This window comes from Pleurodeles waltl, unplaced genomic scaffold, assembly GCF_031143425.1.
Source record: "Pleurodeles waltl isolate 20211129_DDA unplaced genomic scaffold, aPleWal1.hap1.20221129 scaffold_71, whole genome shotgun sequence".
In the NCBI taxonomy this organism is placed as follows: Eukaryota; Metazoa; Chordata; class Amphibia; order Caudata; family Salamandridae; genus Pleurodeles; species Pleurodeles waltl.
This window is the reverse complement of record NW_027150392.1, coordinates 368,601-393,629: the sequence shown is the minus strand read 5'-3', so window position 1 is coordinate 393,629 and position 25,029 is coordinate 368,601. Positions and strand designations below refer to the sequence as shown.

Sequence of the window (25,029 nt, the reverse complement as noted above, 5' to 3'; positions counted from 1 at the left end):
TCCTTCAGGAACTCAACTCCGTCTTCCAGGGTGCAGCAGTGACTCTTCATCCTCACAGTCGACTCTCTTTTTGCACCTTCAGCCTGGTGGGTAGGGGCTCATGCCCTTCCTGAACTCTTCTGTGCTTCTTGGACTTGGTCCCCTTCTTCCACATGTCTTCTGGTCCAGGAATCTACTGTTGGTGTCTTGCAGTCTCTTCTGGTCTTTGCAATATTCCTCTTTTCTTCTAAGTGGGTGGTTTGGGGAAACTACAGTGTTTTACTCCTCTGTTCCTGGGCGCTGGGGGGGTATTGTGGTACTTACCTTTGTGCTTTTCTAATACTCCCAGCTCCCCTCTACACACTCCACTTATCTAGGTGGGGGACCGACTTTCGCATTCCATTTTTTTAGTATATGGTTTGTGCTCCCCTAGGCCTATTATTCTCTATGGGATTTTCACTATATTGCACTGTTTTCTAACTGTTTTTATGCCTTTTTCTGCATGCTAGTGTATATATTTTGTGTATTAGTTACCTCCTAAGGGAGTATGACCTCTATGGTATTTTTGGTATTTGTGTCACCAAAATAAAGTACCTTTATTTTTGTAATGCTGAGTGTTTCTTTCATGTGTGTAAGTACTAAGTGTGACTACAGTGGTATTGCATGAGCTTTGCATGTCTCCTAGATAAGCCTTGGCTGCTCTTCCACAGCTACCTCGAGAGAGCCTGGCTTCTAGACACTGACTACACTACACTGATAAGGGGATACCTGGACCTGATATAAGGTGTAGGTACTATGGGTACCCACCACACATCAGGCCAGCTTCCTACAGCAAGTAAGCAGGAGCTTCTATTATCATTCTGGCCATACTAAATATAACCTGGTTACCCCTTTCAGATCAGGATCTACCACTCAAAAAGTATCTGAGGGCAGTCATAATGCTAGCCTATGAAAGGAGCAAGCCTCACAGTAGTGGAAACAAATTTAGGAGTTTTTCACTACCAGGACATATAAAACACATATGTTCATGTCTTGCCTTTTATCTACATAGCACCCTGCCCTATTGGCTACCTAGGACCTACCTTAGTGGTGACTTATATGCAGAAAAGGCTTGGCAAGGACTTTTAAATGCCAAGTCGAAGTGGCAGTGAAACTGGACACACAGGCCCTGCAATGGCAGGCCTGAGACATGGTTAGGGGGCTACTTATGTGGGTGGCACAACCAGTGCTGCACCCCACTAGTAGCATTTAATTTAAAGGCCCTGGGCAGAAGTAGTGCACTTTACTAGGGACTTATAAGAAAATCACACTTGATGGAAAGAGAAGAAGTGATATAGGAGGAGGTATAATCACCGTGGATGTAAAGAGAAGAAGTGCTGTAGGAGGAAGTGTAATCAGACTGGAAGGAAAGGGAAGAAGTGCTGTAGAAAGCGGTGTAATCACACTGGATGGAAAGAGAAGAAGTACTGTAGGAGGAGGTGTAATCACCGTGGATGGAAAGAGAAGAAGTGTGGTGGGAGGAGGTGTAACCACAGTGGAGGTAAAGGGAAGAAGTGCTGTAGGAGGAGATGTAATCACACTGGATGGAGAGAGAAGAAGTGCTGAAGGAAGTGGTGTAATCACACTGGAGGTAAAGGGAAGAAGTGCTGTAGAAAGTGGTTTAATCACACTGGAGGTAAAGGGAAGAAGTGCTGTAGAAAGCGGTGTAATCACACTGGAGGTAAAGGGAAGAAGTGCTGTAGGAAGTGGTGTAATCACACTGGAGGTAAAGGGAAGAAGTGGTGTAGGAGGAGATGTCATCACACTGGATGGAGAGAGAAGAAGTGCGGTAGGAGGAAGTGGTGTAATCACACTGGAGGTAAAGGGAAGAAGTGCTGTAGGAAGTGGTGTAATCACACTGGATGGAAAAGGGAATGAGTGCTGTAGGAGGAGATGTAATCACACTGGATGGAAAGGGAAGAAGTGCTGTAGGAGGAGATGTAATCACACTGGATGGAGAGAGAAGAAGTGCTGTAAAAAGCGGTGTAATCACACTGGAGGTAAAGGGAAGAAGTGCTGTAGAAAGCGGTGTAATCACACTGGAGGTAAAGGGAAGAAGTGCTGTAGGAAGTGGTGTAATCACACTGGAGGTAAAGGGAATACGTGTTGTAGAAAGCGGTGTAATCACACTGGATGGAGAGAGAAGAAGTGCGGTAGGAGGAGGTGTAATCACACTGGAGGTAAAGGGAAGAAGTGCTGTAGAAAGCGGTGTAATCACACTGGAGGTAAAGGGAAGAAGTGCTGTAGAAAGCGGTGTAATCACACTGGAGGTAAAGGGAAGAAGTGCTGTAGGAAGTGGTGTAATCACACTGGATGGAGAGAGAAGAAGTGCTGTAGGAGAAAGTGTGATTGCTCTGGATGAAAGGGAAGAAGTGCTGTAGAGGAGGTTTAATCACCCTCGATTGAGAGTGAAGAAGTGCTGTAGAGGAGGAGGTTTGGTCCTTACCTGTGCAGTTCACGGCTGCAAACCTCCCGTCATAACAAAAGCGCTGTATCCTGGTGCTGTGTGGACACTGCCCCAGGCTGTCTTCATCTCCTCTGCACTGGACATCAGTAATCACAACTGCGTCAGTCATTGCTGCCCCGAAGGCTGAGGCTGGAGGGACTGAATAGGGAACTCCACATCCCAGCTCCTTACACACCACAGCAGCGTCCTGCAGGTCCCATTGGCTGTCACAGACTCTTTCCCATTTGCGCATTATCTTCACCTGTACAACCCCAGCACAGGGGGCTTTGGAGCCTGTCAGTCTAACAGGACCGATGTAGGCTTCAAAGAAACAGAATATATTTACAGTTACTCATTAATGTTATTTATTCCCTGTTTTCATTAATATTGTTCCACTGACTGCCAAGAATAGAGGAACACAGCGACAGAGACAGGACAAGAAAGCGGTGTTAATCGCTCTTACGCAGATTTTGATTTCTTCTGAGGTCAGAGGTCAGCTCCCATCATCCTGTTCTTTGTTAATAAATGCCTCTAAAGTGTTCACACCTCAATCGCGTTACATATAATTGAGTAGAAAGCACATGATAGGAAACAACCATTTGTGCCATAATCCTGCACTCAGTGGGACTTCAGTGGTGACAAGTAGATTTCATTCACACACTGACTTCCCATGCATTCTTGGGCAGGCAGTGGTCTGAGGCTGGCGGGTGGATATTCTGGCTTCTCTCCAAGATTGTACCTTGTCCTTGTCAGTGGTTGAAAATCTGCCACATTTACACATTTGAGTTTTATTAACGCGTCAGCAGCTATTGTTCTGGGTCAAGTTGTCCTGGGCAGAGGATTTTACCTGATTCTTCCATTTCCAATCAACCATTTTCAGTGCATCAGACAAGACGATACAAGAATTATGCAAATAAAATATCAAAATGCGCAACACAAAACATAAAATTGTAGGAATTTCTGACACAGAACTTTTAAAAACGAAAGTCAGGGAGAGGGGTTGGGATATTCACAGGACTTAAACTGCTGTCACACACATTAGAGTGGCATTGAGAGAGAAAGCAAGAGAAAGTAAGTATGTTGACAAGAGGAGTGGGGGATGCACTTTAAGAAATACTTTTCAAGTGGAGAAAAAACGTAACCAATGGAATGGGATGGATATGATAACCCCATATTGAACTTGGCCCTTTCTGCAGGGTCATCTCCACATTTGGTGCCTTCACCCTCCTGCTTTCTGAACCCATTTTTGTTGGTTTTTAGGACTCTCCCTCTGCTAACCAGTGCTAAAGTGCTTCTGCTCTCTTCCTTTAAACATGGTGGAATTTGCTCACAACCAATTGGCATTTTTAATTTACTTATAGGTCCCTAGTAAAGTACCACTGCATGTACTCAGGGCCTGTAAATTAAATGCTGCTAGTGGCCCAGAAGCGCATGAGAGACTTTTTCCACATGATGTTGGGCTGCCCGGTCAATGATACTGGCTGAACCAAATCAGGACCTTCTTGAAGGTGCTGGGCCTGACATTGAGGCCTCCCCAAAAATTGCCTTGCTTGGTCTCCTGGACAACCTGGCTAGCCAAAGGGGTGACAGACCTCCGGTAGGTCTGGGAACGCTACTGGTAAAATGGGGCCTCACCAAGCATGAGAAGGCGCCAGATACCCCCACCGTTCCCCCCAACCGAGGAAATGGTATAGTCAGATGTGTGAAATTAGAAGAGACCATCTACTTAGCACATAGATGCCCCAAGAAACATTCCAACATTTGAGGGAAATGGTGGAAATACCACAGAGTCAGCTTGGGGAGCGCCTAAGATGAGGGAAGAGGTTCCACACAGAGGAGAGATTTACTGTAACTGGCCCCTTGGGGGCCTTTTTAGGGACTGCAAAGTGTGTTTGTTTCCTGTGCTGATGTTACCAAAAGGAATAAAATGTAAAAAAAAAAAGTCTGACTACTTTGTGCCAAACTACTAGAGCGTTAAGCACAGGTTTATTTAGGATTTATTTGTGACTTCAACTTGACAAGAATTATGGTAGCTGCTTGAGTAGGGTTTCACCCCCCACAACCAGTAACCCAATTTCCCACATCTGAGGAGATATATTATAGTGATGGAATGTGCCTATGTGTACCGTCCTTGCAAAGACAGAGATGGAGATTTGTGAGGGTACGTTGTAAGTTCTAGCTCACCCGCTCACTCTACTAGACAAGCAGGCAATTCCTCCCCGAAGGTGATCGCTCAATAGCTGTGTAGCCTGTTTGTCAGTGTGTTTGACTGTGTCTACTGGGATCCTGCTACCCAGGCAGCCGGGCGGTGTAGACGGTTTGACCATGGCGGCTCCGCCACTGTCATAATGTCACGGTCGGATCGCCACTTTGGCGGCGGTCTGACCGCGACCGTGACCCGGGCGGTCTAGTGACCGCCAGGGTCATAATGACCCCCTTAGTTTCTAATGGTATTTTTGGTATTGTGTCACTAAAATAAAGTACCTTTATTTTTCTAACACTGGGTATTTACTTTCATGTGTGTGAGTACTGCGTGACTACAGTGGTATTGAATGAGCTTTGCATGTCTCCTAGTTAGGCCTTGGCTGCTCATCCACTCGACCGCTAGAGAGCTTCTAGACACTGTCTACATTTCACTAATAAGGGATAACTGGACCTGGTATAAGGTGTAAGTACCTTAGGTACCCACTACAAACCAGGCCAGCCTCTCACATTGATGGCAGTGGTGGGATAAGTACTTGCAATTGCCTTATCACTCTGTCACCGGTGCTTTACACAGGAAAGATTACTTTGACACCTAGAGCTATACACTATACCTAGTGCAAAAACACAAAAATATTTTTTTCTCTCTTGTTAGGTAGAGTAGGTTACCTCACTTATACTACATTAACACTCATACCACACCATGTCGACAGCTGAACTTAAATCTGAGGTAGTAAACCCTCAATATGAGGACCTCACCTTTAAGACGTTAAGGGAGATATGTTCAAAGAGGAAGCCAGGTGTGGGGAAGAACCCAAGCAGGGAGTTCCTATTGAACCTCCTTCTCCAGGCTGAACAGGACGAGACTGGTAGTCAGGAGCAGGAGGAGGAAACTTCTACAACCTTAGAGATAGAAAAGGATCTTCCATCTCCAGGGGAGGGTACTTCCAAGGATGGAGTACCTAGCAAACCCTCTAGTATTTCTGGGAGTGGGAGGGGTAGTCACACAAGCAGGGCTCCCTTCACTTCCAAAAGGCAGGTAGTCAGGGTTACTAAGCCTAGGGAAAGATCTGCTTCTGCACATTCCCATATCACCTCAGTTTCTGAGGGATCCCATGGTTCCACTCCAGGTGAATGCTCCTTAGATAGAGAGCTCAGAAATCTGAGGGTGGAGGAGGCCAGCCTGAGGCTGCAGTAGCAACAGCTAGCCCTAGACAGGAAGGCCTTAGCTGTGGAAAGGCAGGGGTTGGGGTTAGCACCCCCTGGTGGCTGCAGCAGTTTCAGGAGTTATGGAGTTAGGGAGAACACCATTGACTGCAGAAACCTACACAAAATTGTTTCCCCTTACAAGGTGGAGGATAACATTCATAAGTGGTTTTCTGCACTTGAGAGGGCCTGCAAAGTTCAGAGGGTCCCTAATAGGCAGTGGGCTGCTATTCTGTGGTTGTCCTTTTCTGACTAGGGGAGGGATAGACTTCTCACTGTCAGAGAAGAAGACTCAGACAACTACAGCATTCTTAAGAATGCACTCTTGGATGGGTTTAGCTTAACCACTGAAAACTACAGGATCAAGTTCAGAGACACCAGAAAAGAGATAAGATTGGATAGACTTTGTGGAGTGTTCTGTGAAGGCTTTAGAAGGTTGGTTACATGGCAGAAAAGTGTCTGACTATGAGGGTCTATATAATCTAATTCTGAAAGAGCATATTTTGAATAGCTGTGTATCTGATTTGGTACACCAATAATAGGTAGACTCAGAATTGACTTCTCCCCAAGAATAGGGAAAGAAGGCTGACAAATGGGTTAGAACACGGGTGAGAAGAAAAGCTCATACAGGGGGTGACAAAGAAAAGAAGAAGGATGGTAAGTCTGGTGAAAAGGCTGGGGAGAAAGAAAAAAGTAAGGATTCCCAGTCCGTTTCAAACAACACCTCTGGGGGTGGGACTAATACCTCTTCCTCTTCTTCACAAAATAAAAAGCCCTGGTGCTATGTGTGCATAAATAAAGGCCATAGTCCAGGGGACACATCCTGTCCAGGTAAAGCCCCCGAGCCTACCACCACTAATACACTTGCTTCCACTTCTAGTGCCCCTAGTAGTAGTAGTAATAGTGGGTGGACTACTGGCAATAGTCAATTCAAAGATGTGGTCGGGTTCACTTTTGGGGCAATCATAGAAACTGGGGTAGGTGTAGAAACCCCCAAGACAGTTTCTGTCTCCCCTGGTGGCACTGGCCTTGCCACCTTGACTGCTTGTCCCCTTAACATGGATAAGTACCAGAAGTTAATTGAAATAAATGGTGTTGAGGCCCAGGCCTACAGGGACACAGGTGCCAGTATCAATTCGATGACTGAAAACCTGGTGTCACCTGCACAACAGCTCCTTGGACAGAAGTGCCAGGTTACTGATGTCAACAACTCCACTCAGCATCACCCCTTAGCTGTAGTGCAACTTAGTTGGGGTGGAGTTACTGGCCCTAAGCAGGTGGTAGCGTCACCTAGCTTACCTGTAGACTGTCTAGGAAATGACCTAGAGGCCTCAGGTTAGGCTGTAGTAGAGTTTATTACCCATGCATCCATGCTGGGCAAACCCAAGGAATTGCTTCCTTTAATATCAAGTGAGATGAAAAAGCAAAGAAGAGAAGGACCCCTGAAGTCTCAGGATCGTCCTCGCCCCACAGGTAAAAAGGGTATCAAAGTATCCCTTCCCCACCCTACCACTAAGGATACCATTCCTGTGGTGGGAGACACCTCTCCTAGGGTAGAACCTGTACCAAAGGAGTCTACAGCTACCACAGCTGAACTCCCAGAGGTAAAAGTATCTCTGTGGAAACAGTAAAACACACAAGCATACTGGCCCTGTTTTAGTAACTTTGGAGCAACCCTCCAGCCCTCCCAGATAAGCTTTAGTGCAACACCCCTGCACTACCTCTAAAAATATAGGACAGCAGCCCTGTCCTTGTGTAGGAAGGTAGCTTCTTCTAGCAGGGTTACCCCACTGTTGGCCTGTTTGTCAGTGTGTTTGACTGTGTCTGCTGGGATCCTGCTAACCAGGACCCCAGTAGTTATGCTCACTCCCTTCAATTATGGTTATTTGGATACTGTTAACTCGGTATCTCACCCACAATTGGCATACTGGTGCCCCCTTATAAATCCCTAGTATATTGTACCTACGTGCCCAGGGCATTGGGGTGCCAGGGGATCCCTATGGGCTGCACCAATTCTTTTGCCACCCATAGGGAGCCAATGCAAAGGCTTCTACAGGACTGCCATTGCAGGCAGTGTGAAATGGTGCATGCACCCTTTCACTGCCATTTACACTGCACCAGGTCACCTATAAGTCACCCATCTACTAAGCCTTCCAACCCTGAAGGCTGGGTGCAGAGTATCTGTGTGTGAGGGCACCACTGCACTAGCAGAGGTGCCCCCAAGTTGCCCAGAGCCATTTCCCCGGACCTCGTGATTGCGGGAACGCCATTACACGAGTGCACTGGACATAGGCTATGTACCTATGTACAGCTTCACAATGGTAACTCCAAAAATGGCCATGTTTGGTATCAAACATGTAGGAATCATACTCCAATGCTAACCCAAGCATTGGTTTTATGAATCCATGCACCCTTGAGGCTCCACAGTGGACCCCCAGTACTGCCATATCAGCCTTCTGGGGTTTTCAAGGCAGCCCAGCTGCTGCCACCCCACAGACAGGTTCCTGCCTTCCTGTTGCTTGGTCTGATCAAGCCCATGAAGGCAGAACAAATGATTTCCTTTGGGAGAGGGGTGTTACACCCTCTCCCCTTGGAAATAGGTGTTACAGGCTTTGGAGAGGTAGCCTCTGTAGGAGGCTGGCCTGCCTTATAGTGGGTACCAAGGGTACTTACACTCTGTGCCAGGTCCAGTTATCCCTTATTAGTGTAGAAGAGGTGTTTCTAGCAGCTTAGGCTGATAGAAGGTAGCTATGGCAAAGCAGCTTAGGCTGAACTAGGAGACATGTAAAGATCCTACTATACCACTGGTGTCAAATGCACAATATCATAAGAAAACACAATACACAGAAGTACTGAAAATAAAGGTACTTTATTTATATGACAATATGCCAAAAGTATCTCAGTGAGTACCTTCAGTATGAGGATAAGTTATATACACAAGATATATGTACACAAACCTAACTTAGGTAAGTTATAGCAAGAAAAGTAATGCAAACAGTGTAGAATTAAAATAGATTGTAATAGGAGCACATAGGTATAGGGGCAACACAAACCATATACTCGAAAAGTGGAATGCGAACCACGAATGGACCCCAAACCTATGTGAGCTTGTAGAGGGTCGCTGGGACTGTAAGAAAACAGTGTGGGTTAAAAAAATAGCCCACCCCAAGACCCTGAAAGGTAGGTGTAAAGTGCACCTACTACCCCCAGAGTGCACAGAAGTTGTGATAGGGGGTTTCTGCAGGAAGAACAAACACCAGCAATGCAACAACAGTGGATTTCCGGACCCGAGTACCTGTAAGACAAGGGGACCAAGTCCAATAGTCGCGACAGTGTCGAGAGTGGGCAGGAGCCCAGGAAATGCCAGCTGAGGGTGCAAGGAAGCTGCCACCGGATGGAAGAAGCTTGGAGTTCTGCAAGAAAGAAGAGGACTAGGAACTTCTCCTTTGGAAGATGGATGTCCCACGTCGCGATGAAGCTTGCAGAGGTGTTCCTAAGCAGAAAGACTGCAAACAAGCCTTGCTAGCTGCAAGGGTCGCGGTAAAGGTTTTTGGGTGCTGCTGTGGCCCAGGAGGGACCAGGATGTCACCAGAGGGGGCGTCCAGCAACTCAGGGAGCCCTCACAGAAGCAGACAGCACCCGCAGAAGTACCTTAACAGGCACTTAGAAGAAAAGTGAACTGGAGTCCACTCGAAGTCACAAAAGGGAGTCCCACAACGCCGGAGGACAACTCAGAAGGTTGTGCACTGCTGGAAGGAGTGTCGGGGACCCAGGCTTGGCTGTGCACAAAGGAAATCCTGGAACAGTGCACAGGAGCCAGAGCAGCTGCAAATCACGCGGTACCCAGCAATGCAGTCTAGCGTGGGGAGGCAAGGACTTACCTCCACCAAACTTGGACTGAAGAGTCACTGGACTGTGGGAGTCACTTGGACAGAGTTGCTGAGTTCCAGGGACCACGCACGTCGTGCTGAGAGGGGACCCAGAGGACCAGTGATGCAGTCTTTTGGTGCCTGCGGTTGCAGGGGGAAGATTCCTTCGACCCACGGAAGATTTCTTCAGAGCTTCTTGTGCAGGGAGGAGGCAGGCTACCCCCAGAGCATGCACCAGCTGGAAACAGTCGAGAAAGCCGGCAGGATGAGACAATTCCATGATCCCCCGGGTCTCTAGCACAGAACCCGGGTACTGCCAAACTGCCTTTCTGGGGTTTCCACTGCAGCTGCTGCCAACCCCTCAGGCAGGTTTCTGCCCCCCTGGGGTCTCGGCAGCCCCAACCCAGGAAGGCAGAACAAAGGATTTCCTCTGAGAGAGGGTGTTACACCCTCTCCCTTTGGAAATAGGTGTGAAGGGCTGGGGAGGAGTAGCCACCCCCACCCTCTGGAAATGCTTTGATGGGCACAGATGCTGTATCTCTGCATAAGCCTGTCTACACTGGTTCAGGGATCCCCCAGCCCTGCTCTGGCGCGAAACTGGACAAAGGAAAGGGAAGTGACCACTGCCCTGACCAGTACCTCCCAGGGGAGGTGCCCAGAGCTCCTCCAGTGAGTCCCAGACCTCTGCCATCTTGGATTCAGAGGTGTTGGGGGCACACTGGACTGCTCTAAGTGGCCAGTGCCAGCAGGTGACGTCAGAGACCCCCTCTGAAAGGCTCTTACATTTCTTGGTAGCCAATCCTCCTTTCTTGGTAGCCAAACCTCCTTTTCTGGCTATTTAGGGTCTCTCCTCTGGGGTATTCTTCAGATAACGAATGCAAGAGCTCACCAGACTTCCTCTGCACTTCCCTCTTTGAGTTCTGCCAAGGATCGACTGCTGACTGCTCCAGGACGCCTGCAAAACCGCAACAAAGTAGCAAGATGACTACTAGCAACATTGTAGCGCCTAATCCTGCGGGCTTTCTCGACTTCTTCCTGGTGGTGCATGCTCTGAGGGCTGTCTGCCTTCACCCTGCACTGGAAATGCTGAAGAAATCTCCAGTGGGTTGACAAAGTCTTCCCCCTGCTAACGCAGGCACCAAACTTCTGCATCAACAGTCCTCTGGGCCCCCTCTCATCTCAACGAGCATGGTCCCTGGAACACAGGAGATATATCCAAGTGACCCCCATAGTCCAGTGATCCTTCAGTCCAAGTTTGGTGGAGGTAAGTCCTTGCCTCCCTACGCTAGACTGCAAACCTGTGTACTGCGTGATCTGCAGCTGCTCTGGCTTCTGTGCCCTTTTCCAAGGATTCCTTTGTGCACAACCTAGCATGGGTCCCCAGCACTCCGTCCTGCATTGCTCAACTCGCTGAGTTGAAATCCAACGTCGTGGGACCCTCCTTTGTGACTCTGCATGGACTCTGGTTCACAAATCTTCTAAGTGCCTGCTCCGGTACTTTTGCAGGTGATGCCTGCTTCTGTGGGGGCTCTCTGAGTTTCTGATCGCCCCCTCTGTCTCCTCCTCCAAGTGGCGACATCCTGGTCCTTCCTGGTCCTCAGCAGCACCCAAAAACCTCTGCCGCGACCCTTGCAGCTAGCAAGGCTTGTTTGTGGTATTTCTGCATGGGAACACTTCTGCAACCTTCAGCACGACGTGGGACATCTTCCATCCAAAGGAGAAGTTCCTAGTCCTCTTCCTTGTTGCAGAATCCTAAGCTTCTTCCATCCGGAGGCAGCTTCCTTGCACCTTCATCCGGGGATTACTGGGCTCCTGCCCCCCCTGGACACTATCCGACTCTTGGACTTGGTCCCCTTGCCTTGCAGGTCCTCAGGTCCAGGAATCCATCTTCAGTGCTTTGCTGATGTTTGTGGTTCCTGCAGAATCCCCCTATCACGACTATTGTGTCCTATTGGGGTGGTAGGTGTATTTTACTTCTACTTTTCAGGGTCTTGGGGTGGGGTATCTTGGACACCCTGGCTGTTTTCTTACAGTCCCAGTGACCCTCTACAAGCTCCCATAGGTCTGGGGTCCATTCGTGATTCGCATTCCACTTTTGGAGTATATGGTTTTTGTTGCCCCTAGACCTATGTTCACCCATTGCATCCTATTGTAATCCTACACTGTTTGCGTTACTTTTCTTACTGTTACTTACCTGTTTTGGGTTTGTGTACACTTAACTTGTGTATATTACTTACCTTCTAACTGAGGGTACTCACTGAGATACTTTTGGCATATTGTCATAAAAATAAAGTACCTTTATTTTTAGCAACTCTGAGTATTGTGTTTTCTTATGATATTGTACTATATGATATAAGTGGTATAGTAGAAGCTTTGCATGTCTCCTAGTTCAGCCTAAGCTGCTCTGCTATAGCTACCTCTATCAGCCTAAGCTGCTAGAAACACCTCTATTCTACTAGTAAGGGATAACTAGACCTGGCACAGGGTGTAAGTACCACTTGGTACCCACTATAAGCCAGGCCAGCCTCCTAGATATAGTACAAGTGACAAGTGGTATAGTGGGAGCTTTATATGTCTCCTAGTTCAGTCTACGCTGCTCTGCTATAGCTACCTCTATCAGCCAAAGCTGCTAGAACACTACTACATACACTAAAAGGGGATAACTGGACCTGGTGTAAGGTATAAGTACCACAGGTACCCACTACAAGCCGGGCCAGCTTCTCACAATCAGTGCCTAAGGAAAGTATAAGGACTTATAGTTATTTGTGGTGTTTAATTGTTTTTTTCACAGAGTTTGTATACTGTTGGCTAATCCCTAGATGACAATAGTACAGGACCATAAAGTGGAGTCAACTCTGGTAATAATCAAACAACACTAAAAACACAGATGAGAGCGGATGGCCTGTCAGTCATCACCAGACCTGAGGCAAAATTTTCTGGTCACACACCATCAAACATACACCCTCATTAATTGTCAGACTCATCATAATTCTAAAGCAGGACAGAACCAAACCTAACACCAGAACAACACACTGACAGCCGTAGTCCTGAATGCGGACGTGGGCCTAAAAGCACTCAGAGTGGGAGACATGGGAGATATACCCACAGTTAAAAGTTGAGTACATCTGGTGCACATGGCTAAAATGTAAATAGCTACATATTGGTAAGAGTAGAGAGAAGAATCAAAATACCACAAACTTAAAATACCAGGAGAGATGTGGAAATAATGCTCCCTCCACACTCCCTAAATTAAGGATACTCCTAAGCAACCCACATTGCAAATCTTTGCACACACATAATTAATGCACCTTCACAGCCAATTATGCAGCCTCAAATGGACAGGAGATTGTGACCTAAACCACTAAGGATATTGACCAAGAAACTTAACAGCATGTTTAGCTGCACTATCTTAAACAATTAGACGCAGCCTTAATTCAGGAGAAACACCTACTCCACTGTAAAGTTGATGAGTTCAAATAAAATTGGGAGAGAAGGCTAATTAATAGGTTCAGACACAGTCACGCACACTCAAACAGCCTTGTGACACAGAAAATGTTGAGTGGTTATTCTAATTATGTAGCCACTGTCCCCCAAAGTACTAAAGACTTGGACAAACCCTGAGAGATGATACATGTCTGCAAAGCTCAGAACAATGGGGATGACCCTAATAGTGGGTACAGAATACCAATCTAACATACTGAACAAAACATTTCTAACACATTTCATTAGACATCTGATAGTTTTCAACAGAACAAAAACAGTGATAGATGGAGACAGGACTCTAACTTTAGATCCATTACTTGATAAGCCAGACACCCAGACCCATTTAACAGATGGCACAGGACAGTAGATCTAGACCTTCAATATGACTGACAATGAATTTATTTACAACAATACAAGATCCCAGGATAATACCATGTAACATATTGGACCATTCCCTAGTCCAACTAGATGTATTACTGGGACTCTTCTCCCGAACCCTGTCCTGTTGGAGAATGCAATCTACCCAGCATAGGCTCCTTGTAGAGAAGTGACTGCTGGATGCACACATATGTACCTACATTGGGACACATAAAACGCCATGCACCTCAACTACCATCAACTACATGCAAGACAACATAGAGGGAGCAAATGCTGTGTGGCTCAGCTATCACAAAACGTAAAGTTGTGAGTCAGGAAAATGACTAGAGGAAGATATTAGGGCCCTCGTTACGACTTTGGCGGTCTTTTCCAAAGACCGTCGAAGTCTAAAGACCGACTAAGCCGCGGGCAACAACATACTGCCAGTGCTGGCGGTATGTTTGTTGCCCTACTATGAGCTTTACACTGGGCCAGCGTACGGAAACAGCGGAAAACTCACCACAACATTGAAGCCGGCTCATAATCGAGCCGGCGACAATGTTGAGGTGTGTCGGGTGCAGCAGCACCCGTCGCGCATTCCACTGCCCGTAATTTGGGCAGTGGAATGCGTGATGGGGCTGGGCATGGGGGCCCCTGCAGTGCCCATGCAAAGTGCATGGGCACTGCCGGGGCCCCAGGGGCCCCCCGATTTCCCCATACCGCCAGCCTTTCCATGGTGGTGTTTACTGCCATGGAAAGGCTGGCGGATGGGGACTCGTAATCCCCAGGGCAGCGCTGCTTGCAGCGCTGCCCTTGCGGATTACTGCCGGCGGGACCGTCAGGCTGTAGGCTGGCATCAGCCTGGTGGTCCCGGCGGTATTACCGTAGCGGCTCTGCCACGGTCTTAATGTGGCAGTAAGTATCGCTAGCCTGTTGGTGGTACTATCGCCACATTAACGCAGACCGCCGGGGTCAAAATGACCCCCTGGGTCCCTAACATGAGAATTTAGTCACTTCTCCTCTGCAGATAACAGGAGATGCTTGCAGAAGGCCAAAAGTGAATATAATGAATAGCAATGCAGCTGAATACGCCCTGACAGGACTGAGACACAAGGACTATGAATGAGGCAAGAAGGCTAGCAAGGTGCTTGTCTATCAATTGAGACAGCAGAAAGCAGTTTGCTATCTGGCCATCAAAAATAAACAGGTCAGAATAGTGACCCATCCTGAACAAATAGTTGAAGTTTTTGGGCAGTTTTCTAAGGGAAAGTATGATTTGGATGCAGCATAAGAAAAAGGACTGGGGATAATTCTTTAACTCTACACAGCTACCCACATTGGGAGAGGTGAGCAGAGACCTCTTGAGGAGATGCATCAACATAGAAAAGATCAAAGAGTCAATATTGGCACTACTGTGTGAAAATCCGCTGAGGGTTTCCCGCAAAGTTCAGACAATCCCCCTACTACTGGAAGCCTTCAGAGAACAGGGGACTCATGATTCCTACCACTAGACACCTTCAGAGAATCAGAGGATTCAGGCTCCCTAGGGCACATATCCAAGCATGCAATAATCACATAACTGCCAAACGGTGACAGGAACGTCTTAGAGAATGAAAGCTGTGGACCCATCATACTTATAGATGCAGACATTTAAAACTGACCAGCGTGACTGAGCAGTCAGTAACATGACGGAGCAGGTTCAGAGCGACTATCATACACCCTTCCCAAGTGGAGTTGTGCTGGCCATGTCTTCAAGAAATCATTATCAAACATTATCCCACCTTCAGTAGAACTCCTGGGACGCTCATGAAGAAGAACTCACCCTATCCTTAGATGGAGAAAAACCTCTTGACCGTGTAGAATGGGGGTGCCATTTCACAACACTTGAGATATTCAGCTTAGGAAAAAACTTCATTTCAAGAGTAAAATTGTCCCACTAGATACTCACAGCATACATAAACTGCAGTTGGTTTTAATCCTTCACAGTAGAAATCAAACAGGGAAGTAAGGGTGTCCACTATCACCACTGGTCTGCCTCATAGCACTAGCGCCTTTCATCAATGTAAGGAGATCTAAGGTAGAACTCAAGGGGATACTTACACCCTCAGGTTCAGCCAAGTCACTCTCTGTGGCATTCTCTTGACTATTAAGCAGCCTGATGCTACCATCCCAACCATGATAAAACCAATATACACATTTTCCCAGTAATCTGTGAAAGAGTGAGCCACTTTCCATTTCTCAAGCATGAGCTTAAGCCTAGAGGACTTCCTCATCAAATGAGTGTGACAGGGACCAAGATACTTCAGAGTTTTCGTCAACTGAGGGATGATGGGTAAACATGAAGGCAATCTGAGGCTATTGATGGAGAAAACAGGCAGGATTTTGAGAAGTGGTCCAATTTGCAGTTATTACTATGGGAAAGGGTGAAAGCAAAATGTTTGTCGCACCCCGATAAGATGATGTCCTTGGTTTGCTCCCCCTTATTATAGGGAAAGCCCTAATGAACCAGATAGACACAGACATAAGGACCTTCATCTGGAGGGTGGAAACCAAGACTGAAGAGTGACAAACTGTAAATCGAAAGAGAAGCAGGGGGCTTATGCCTACCACACATGAAGCTGTACGTAGCTCATCACATCTCCCAACTAATATATATGGATCCCATCAGCCTGCACCCCCCCTCCACCATGGTTCTGGTTAGAAGAAGCAATACTGGGCTACAACAGAGGACTAAAGACAGATGAAAAGGCCTGAACTCCATGATCATATGGCACCAACTATTAATCCAGCAATGGCCTAGTTAGGCGGATGTTAATCAACCCTGATAAAAGGAGGTCCACTTTGGATGCACTGACCGTGTCCAGCACAGTCTAGAACACTTGCAGAGCAGCACAGAAATCATAGAGAGCATTTGTCACACAAGCCATCTGCACAGTCTAGCTAGTTGAGCAGAATGTTGAAATTATGAGTAAGAGAAAATGTAGTGTTGATGTCAGGTATGGTAGTCCATACTTTAGGAGACACTTTCCATTCACCAGCTCAAAGTCAGCTAGAAGTCAAAGCTCGGCTCATGGCCTGATATGAACTCTCAAAGCTGTTCAATAATTACTGACACGTCTCGCTCTGTGTGGGGGTTTTCAGTGTGAAACAGTTTATTCGTTTACTTGCAGAGTAATATAGCTTGAGCCAGTATGATGTATATAATATATGAGGTGTAAAATCTATTGGTGTTAGAAGCCGGTGTATACACATTATGAGATTTAAAAGATACTATAGAGGCAGATGGCAGCCTCCTCGGTGGTCTCGTTAAACAATAAAACAGGGGCTGTGGGGATATAGTCAGCAGAGTTTGTCTTCACCAACTTCAGGATGGATTCAGCCAAATACTGTTTTAGATGCAGTTCATCATTTCTTCTTGACTCGTCAAACCTTGGCCTCCCTTGCAGGATTCACCTCCATTGAGTGTAAATTGAGGGGTATCTGGCAGTCAATGTTAGTGTGATTGTATATTCCAATTGTCCACTTCAGTAGAAAAGATAACATACACCACATGTTCTTGACAGAGCTTTAGGAGGGATCATCCCAAGAGGGGATGGAGATGAAGAACATGAGGGTATCCAGGTCCAGGTGCCTGCTAAGGAGAGCCCACTTCTAGGGGGTGCTGGTTTTATGTAAAAACTCAGAATGATGTCAGAGTCTGAAGGGAGTGTTACTTACACCAAACCTGCCTCTCAGTAGGGGATGTGCAGAGTTGAAGGGACAGCTCAATAAATGCATTCCTTTTGCTCCTTGAGCACCTTGAGGGTCACGGGTGCGAATGGTGTTGGGGGTGTTTAGAAGTGGTTACTTGATGTACTTATATGGTCATTAAGTACATTAATTACTAGTACAAGTTGTATGCCTTTCACAGTCTTGGAATCTCTTCACCAGAGTAAGTAGCTCAGACAAATGCATTGCAGTAGTCACTAATCTTATAGTTTATTTAAAAACAAAATCTTTTTCACTCGAATGGAACTTGGATCGCAAGTGCTGTGTGATTAGAAGCACTTTAGAAGGTTTTTAAGTGAGCTTTCAGTTGTACACTCTACTTTTCTAGGTCACGTTAAAGTTAATTTCAGCAGCCTTTGGTCATCACTACATGACATTACTACCCCTTCCTCAGACTGAGTCCACACTCACCATAGGCAGAATAAATGACCACAACACTCAGGACCTGAAGAAGGCAAGCAGTCTTCACCAGCATGATGGAGGCTCTGAAAAAAGAATGAAAATATTAGTTTCCTCTAGACCGGGCTTCTCCAATTGGTAGCTCTGAAGCTACCAGTAGATCTCTGGGTACCCATGAGTAGCTCTCCTGTGTGCAGCCCGGTCTTCAAACATGGAAGCTTTTGCTGGGTTGAATGAATATATATATATATATATATATATATATATATATATATATATATATATATATATATATATATATATAAAATTAAAAAGTGTGTATTCAAGAAAAAAATGTAAACTTGTCTGATGCGGTCAGTATTAGAATTCTAGTAAAATAAGTAGCTCTTACTACAGAAAAGGTTGGAGACGCCAGCTATAGACTGACCTGTTTCATTCTCTATCTCTCGGTAACCCAGGGCTCACATGAATACTATACCCTATTTTAAAACATTTTAGTGATAATAAACACCTGCCTTTTCTGTGTAGTATCCTGAAAGTTAAAGCAGCAATCCTCAAAAAAGAGAAGCATTTAAAAGGAGATGGGAAGGGTAAGTCCTCGAATCTCTGTAAAAAGTGCTTAATACAGAAAATTGTTTAGTAGTTGAGAAGGACATGAAGACTTAACTAGTAATAAGTCCACTAATGTTTCTTTACTGGGAGCCAAGTAACTCATAGTAGCATTTGACTCTCATACTCAAGGGGAGTGGTGTGGGCTCATAATCTGGAACTAAATATTTGTTCTCTGAACCAAAAAAATGCACATATCTCTTTCAGTCACAGAAGCAAAGATCACATTACTTACCTTGAAGTGTTAGTATTTCTAGTCAATCATTAAACCAAAACTAACATATATAAGAGAGGAATACATTGTTTACCATGTTTTTCATCCTGACAGTCTGTAAAGATATCTACCGTTTTCTCAATTCACTCAAATGAGCAACTCAGAGCAATACAAGATCATATTTAAAGGTACAAAAGAAGAAGTTATCAAGAATATGCCTGGAAGGCGTCTGTGGTGTTCCGCCATGTGGAATTCTGTGGAGTGAAGAAAAAACTCTGCGAACTCCGCCTAACTCTGCGTGAGTGGGCAAAGTTGTGATTGGCAACCTGTTCGCGCTGATTTGTGCAAGTCGCGCACACTGCCATCTTGTTTTTCCTATTCTGTACATGGTGCTGGGCCAACTTTTCAATCCATACTTTATCTTAGCCATCCTTACTTTATCCAAATTAGCACCCCCAGTTTTACATTTATTATCTTTGTGTTGGTGTATTTTATGTTTTTGCCTCTTTTATTTATTTTCTGTTACTTTTTTGTCCATCCCTTAGTTTTCCTGTAACTTCCCTAACTTAATTTCTCCCTCTCTATTCCTTCTTTGCCCACTGTCTTTTTTTATATTCCACCCAGCGCCATGGCAAAACGTGGGGGACAAGGAGGCACTAATGCAGCGAACAGCACACCCTGCTGTCACCCGCCCCGCCAAGAGGTGCAACGTCGCATCATTTTTAGTGAGGAGGAGGTGATGGCACTTGTTTTTCTTTGTGCAGCGCCTCCTCCCCTCCATGCTGGCAGCAGGTGGCAGGCCCGGGTGTAGGGACGGCATGAGGGAGCGTTGGCTGCTTGGGGGAGGTACACCATTGCGTCCACCGATATACTGGGTTCCGGTGCACCCAGCAGCAGCTGATGCACTGCTGGGCCAATATCCTTGACTGGGAGAGGGACCTCCTCAACTTGATGGACGTCCAGGTTACGGGGCTTGGCGAGTACTAGTAAATAATTATTACTGGTTTTGTTGTGTCCTATACTACATTGCAATTTTTTTCAACTAACATGATGCTTACACTCAGAGGTAAATTAAGATCATGTAATATAAGGTTACAAATATTATGTGATCCAATTTGATTGAGACAGATGATCAGTGCTACCTAGTTCTGCTCGTTGCTGTAGACGCTCGCTTGGTCGGACTATTTAAGAAGTTATACTGACTTCTCTGTCCGCCTGTCACTAAGATAGTGGTACTGCGGTAGTTGTAGTAAGTAACATATATCAGTGAGTTAGCGTTCTCTGTGTCTTTCTTTTTGTGTAGCTCATACTGTCTCAAGCAATCTCCCAGTGATGTGTCCGTGCATCTATGCATTGAAAAGGGAAACTGACTGAATTGGCCCATCAAAAGGGGTTGTGAATGCGCTTTGGGAAGCAAAGATCATTCGTTGCAATGCATCCGTCTTTCCAAATGTAGATTAGGAAATTTGAAATAGGGCTTAGGTAAGGTGTCAGAAATCAGGAATAGGCGAACTCGGTCATACAGGTAATCTGATTTTGAAAAGTAGAATGTCAATAGGTTACTGCGTCTGCCTTTCCCTGTTAAAATATTTTCTAGGAGATCAATTGTATCACTAATCTATTTTTGTTACCTTCTTTATTTCTTACGTTAGCACCCAAGGGCAAGAAGAGGGCATTAGAGGCGGGCCGAGGAGGGTGCCACAAGCAGTGCTGCGGCAGGTGGAAGATCCACCACCAGTGCCACGGCAGACGGCTCTGCTGGCCCCAGTAAGTTCTTCTTAATATTTATTTCTCTTTTAACCCTCCCCAATACATTATTTTTTCAAATGCTCTTCATTCTATTCCATGTTTTTTCTTGTTATCCCACCCTGCATTATCTTTTTTTCTATATTTTGTGTTTCTGTAGCTGAGTTCCTCCTGTTTCTACACTAATCTGTAGCTGAAGCTTTCATCTGCTTGGTTATGCTGCCCCTAAGACTAAGACACGTGGGGCCAGATTTACAAGGCCCTAGCGCCACCAGAGCGTCACTTTCAGTGACGCTCCGGTGGCGCTTTTCACTGCACCATATTTACAAGGAGGCGTTAAGTCACTGTTTTGTAGCTTAACGCCTCCTTGTATATATGGCCCCCCAATGCAGTTTTCTGCGTCTGAGGGGCATGCAATGAGTGTTGCTGTGGGCGTTCCACCACAACACCCACTGCTTTTCATACTGCCCGAGTTTTACAAGAAGGCGTAAATCTGAGGCAGCACCAAAAACGAATGCCACCACAGTGGTGATGTTAGCATGGTGCAACGAAGAGGAATACTTTTACTCCTCCTAATTTTTTGCTCTTACTATGTGTGCTGCATTCTGCAATACACATAGAAGGAGCAAAATCCCATGAATGGTTGTTTATGTGCAGGAAGGTGTCTCTTCCTGCACATAAACAATCATTTCAAAATGATGCTTTGGTACTTCTATGAGTGTTGCATTTTGCCAAATCGCCATTGTAGATTGTTTATGTGCAGGAAGGGACACCTTCATGCACATAACCAACCTATCCCCTCAACACAGACACCCTTGCACTATGGTGCAAGGGTGCCTGTGTTGGTGCAGGCAACTTAATTCAGCGCCGGCGCAGGGGGAAACTCAGGGGTGTGCTGTATTCCTGTATGAGATCTTTGATGTAAGATTTGTTGTAAGATCTGGCACCATCATTTCCCTGAAAGATCATTTGAGTGTCATGCGATAGGCTGCCACAAGTCACCTTTTCTTTCTGGACTGAATGAGGTGCTACTAGCAAGCGAGAAGGGTTGGGTTAACAACCGCCAACTGCTGTGGGAATGACTCAGTCGCCCACAAGTGGTGGCGCTGCCGTCCTGAATACAGCAGTCTCATTCGAACAAGAGCCCTACTACACACCCATTCACCATCATCTATGACCTCCCTGCCCATGACACTTTGCGAGTCATGATAATGATGATGACCCCTCCCAACTGCGACATGGTACAATCAGGTACTGTAGTGTTGGCTGTGCAATGTGCGTCTGCTTCTTTCAATGCAGCATTTACAAAGCTTTCAATGGATTGCAAACAAAAAAAACAAGGTGTCTTTCTTTTCCCTTTCAGTGCCCACTCAGTCACCCCCCTTAGTACTGCACTCCTTTATACATTCCTAAGTTCTGTCCACATTAAACAAAACATTTTTGGCATGTATCAGATGTAACAGCCCAGGCAAGTGGTTCATACTGCACACTTCATATGGCTTCCATAATGGATTTACGCCTTTTAAATTTGACATTCTTCAGCTTTCATTTTCAACTACATCAACTGATTAAGCTGAAGCTACATCATCAGTGAACCACCCCTCCCAGTATTCTAGAGCAAAACCTCTATCGTACCTGCCCAGACTTTCCCCTGTACCTTACACTGCTGCCGCAGACTAAGGGGCTGATTTAGAGTTTGGCAGAGAGGGTTACTCCACTACAAGCGTGACGGATATCCCATCGGCCCCATTATGAATTGTAATACGTTTGTGATGGAGTAGCCCCTCTGCCAAACTCTAGTCTAAAATCTAAATCAGTCCCTAAGTCAAGTTATGGACATGACTCTTGGTAAAGACAGGAGTCATGCCCCACAGCCCAATGGTCATGCCCAGGGGACTTATGTCCCCTAGGCAAGGCCATTGGGCCTAGTGCCTTGTAAGGGGGCCCAAGTTAGGCCCCCCTATGGCACTTAAATAAAAAATATTGTAAATACTTACCTCTACTTACCTGTACTTACCTGGGATGGGGTCCCCCATCCTCTGGTGTCCTCCTGGTGTGGGTGGGGGTGTCCCTGGGGCTAGGAAGGGCACCTGTGGGTTCTTTCCATGGTCTCTGACCATGGAAATAGGTCCACAGGTCCCCTAATGCCTGCCTTGACCCAGGCCTTAAATAATGGCGCTAAGCAAGCTTAGCACCATTATTTAAGGTCCCCACCCCCGTGCGTGATATTGGCACGAAGGGATAAATATGGCACTAAAGCCATAGCAGCATTTTTTGCCCGGGAACGCCTACCTTGTATCTCATTGACGCAAGGTAGTTTCCTGAAAACAAAACATGTTGCAAACTCTATAACTTTGGCGCAAGACGTGTCTAGCACCAAAGTATAAATATGGAGTCCAGTTTGCGACGAATTTGCAGAAAAAAATGACGCTAATTTGCAAACCGAGAATAAATATGCCCCTTAATTCTGACCAATCATCTTCCTCTTCCTGTGCTGTTTCAGCAACTGTGTAATCAGGTGGTATGAAATCTTGGTTCATTTTCATCATGGTCAATCTCTACATGTTTTGAGGTGAGAGACTGGTCCTTCTCACTGTAACAACTGTGCCAGCTGCACTGAAAAAATGCTCAGCAGACACACTGATGACAGGACAAGCCAGATACTTTATTTCCAGCCTGCTGATCTCTTCCCATACCAATACATCAATGGGTTTGATCCACATAGACCTCTTGTGGGTTATCCAGATACACCTGAAACATCATCTGAATGGTCATTGGTGCTGCCAAAGTAGAGGTTGGGTCTGATTCTTCTGTTGCTGCCGGTGTTCTTGTTGCTGGTGTTGGCTGCTGTGAGACAAGACTGCCCTCTCTGTAAGTTGAAGATGGCTCCCCAGAACTGGTGAGTGGGACTCTAAGGGCCTGATTATGAGTTTGGCAGTCCCAACGTGTGACCGCCAAACCTGCGGGGAGGACACCACCACCATGGTGGTGGCGTCCCCCCGCTCTATTACAATGTTTACATTGGTCTGACCAGGCTGACTGGCGGAAACATTGAAATAGAGCGCTCCCGCTGGTCTGACAGGTGGGAACTGGGCTACGGGATAGCAATCGGCTCCCTTAAAGAAGCCAAGAGCTATCTTGTAGCACAGAGGGAGCCGTCCAGCACCCTTGGAATGCACACTGTCTGCAAAGCAGACAGTGCATATTCCGAGGGTTCTGGCGGAGGGCCCCTGCACTGCACATACCATGGGCATGGGCAGTGCAGAGGCCCCCCTATGGCCTCCTGCTTTTGTTCTCCACCAGCCTTTTCAGGGTGAGGAAACCTCCATGTAAAAAGGCTGGCAAAGAACAAAGTTGTAATCAGCAGGGTGGTGCTGAGTTCAGCGCTGCCCTGGCTGATTACAACTAAGATCACCATTAGCCCATCAGGATCTTGGATCCTGGTGGAGATGGAGGTCTTTTGGCAGGTCAGCTTCCGTGGTCCAACCGTTGCAGCGCGTTTGGCAGTCTTGGGACCGCCAGACTCATAATCAGGCCTTAAGTTCTAACTGTTCTTATTGTATTTTGAAACATCCAGTTCAGAAAAAGGAATGAAAGTGTGCAGCATTTTTTTATACCATGGATCAAGTAGTATGGCACAGATGTACTCTGTGGATGAAACAATGTCATTTTGCAACCTTGCATTACAAGCCAAGCGAAAGATTACTCTCTCAACCAAGGCATGTGCTTCTGGGTTTTTGTTCACACCTGCGAGTGTGAACCTTGCAGACACCTTCTTTAGCTAATCCTGTAGCAGATGCACCAACAGGATTGCTTGGCCCATTGTACTGTTGTCCTTGCTAACTTCTCATGGGAAAATCTCAAAAGAGAGTAGCATCTGTGTCAGACATTTGACTAGGCCCCATTTGTCTGCAATCCATGGTCATAGTTTTCCCAATTGCATTACTTCCTCTTTGCATTACATAGTCATGAATCTGTCTATACTGTTCAAATAGATGTTGCAACATGTAATAGGTCGAGTTCCAACGTGTTGGCACCTCCAATATCATGGCTCTAACTGGTACTCTGTTAGCATGCTGAATAATCTACAACTGCTTCTGGGATTTAAAAGTATGGCTGAAACTAGTGTGCATTCGTCTGTATGTGGTCAGTATGTTGCTGACTATGTCTTCTTTTTTGAGAGAGGCTTCCACAACGAGGTTGATGCAATGCACAAAACACAGGACCCTGAAATAGTCACAGTCTGCCATGGCCTTGACTATGTTACTGGCATTGTCTGTTGCAACAAATCCAATTTGGAGACCCCTGAGTTGCAGCCATTCAGACACCTTGCTGCTAAATTCATCATTGATATTTGCAGCTGTATATGAGTTCTCCATGGCGAACATGGCTACTGTTGCATGCCTCCTAATGCTCCTAAAATTAAAACTTTCTTCAGGGCCAAAACCTGTAGATAGCTTTTGCTTTACCCCCAGAAAAGAGATCCAGTGTGCAGTGATGCACATGTGATTAGTTGCCTGACAACTGGTCCACATTTCTGTTGTCAGGTGAATAGTGCGGAAAACACTTCGCTGCAAAGCTTGTCCAACAAATTGCAGCACATCATGATGCAGTGCTGGAACAGATACTCTGGCAAAATAAGTCTGACTTGAAACCTTCTATTTCAGGCAGAGGGCTGCCACAAACTCTAAGAATCCCACTCTTTCCACAAA

The 25,029-nt window shown here is 46.1% G+C and overlaps 1 protein-coding gene across 2 annotated transcripts in view; it reads right to left on the bottom strand.

The window, feature by feature from the left end:
• The window catches only part of LOC138280278 (CD5 antigen-like), a 406,118-nt gene that overhangs the window by 369,383 nt on the left and 11,706 nt on the right, over positions 1-25,029 (bottom strand). The window contains exons 2-3 of one of the 2 annotated variants that reach the window (XM_069219467.1): positions 17,761-17,834; positions 2,465-2,785 (exon numbers count right to left, since the gene is read on the bottom strand). In XM_069219467.1, the coding sequence (XP_069075568.1) occupies positions 2,465-2,785; positions 17,761-17,824 (385 nt within the window). In that variant the 5' untranslated portion in view covers positions 17,825-17,834. The remainder of the gene's footprint in view (positions 1-2,464; positions 2,786-17,760; positions 17,835-25,029) is intronic. The other variant, XM_069219468.1, reaches the window with a different exon arrangement.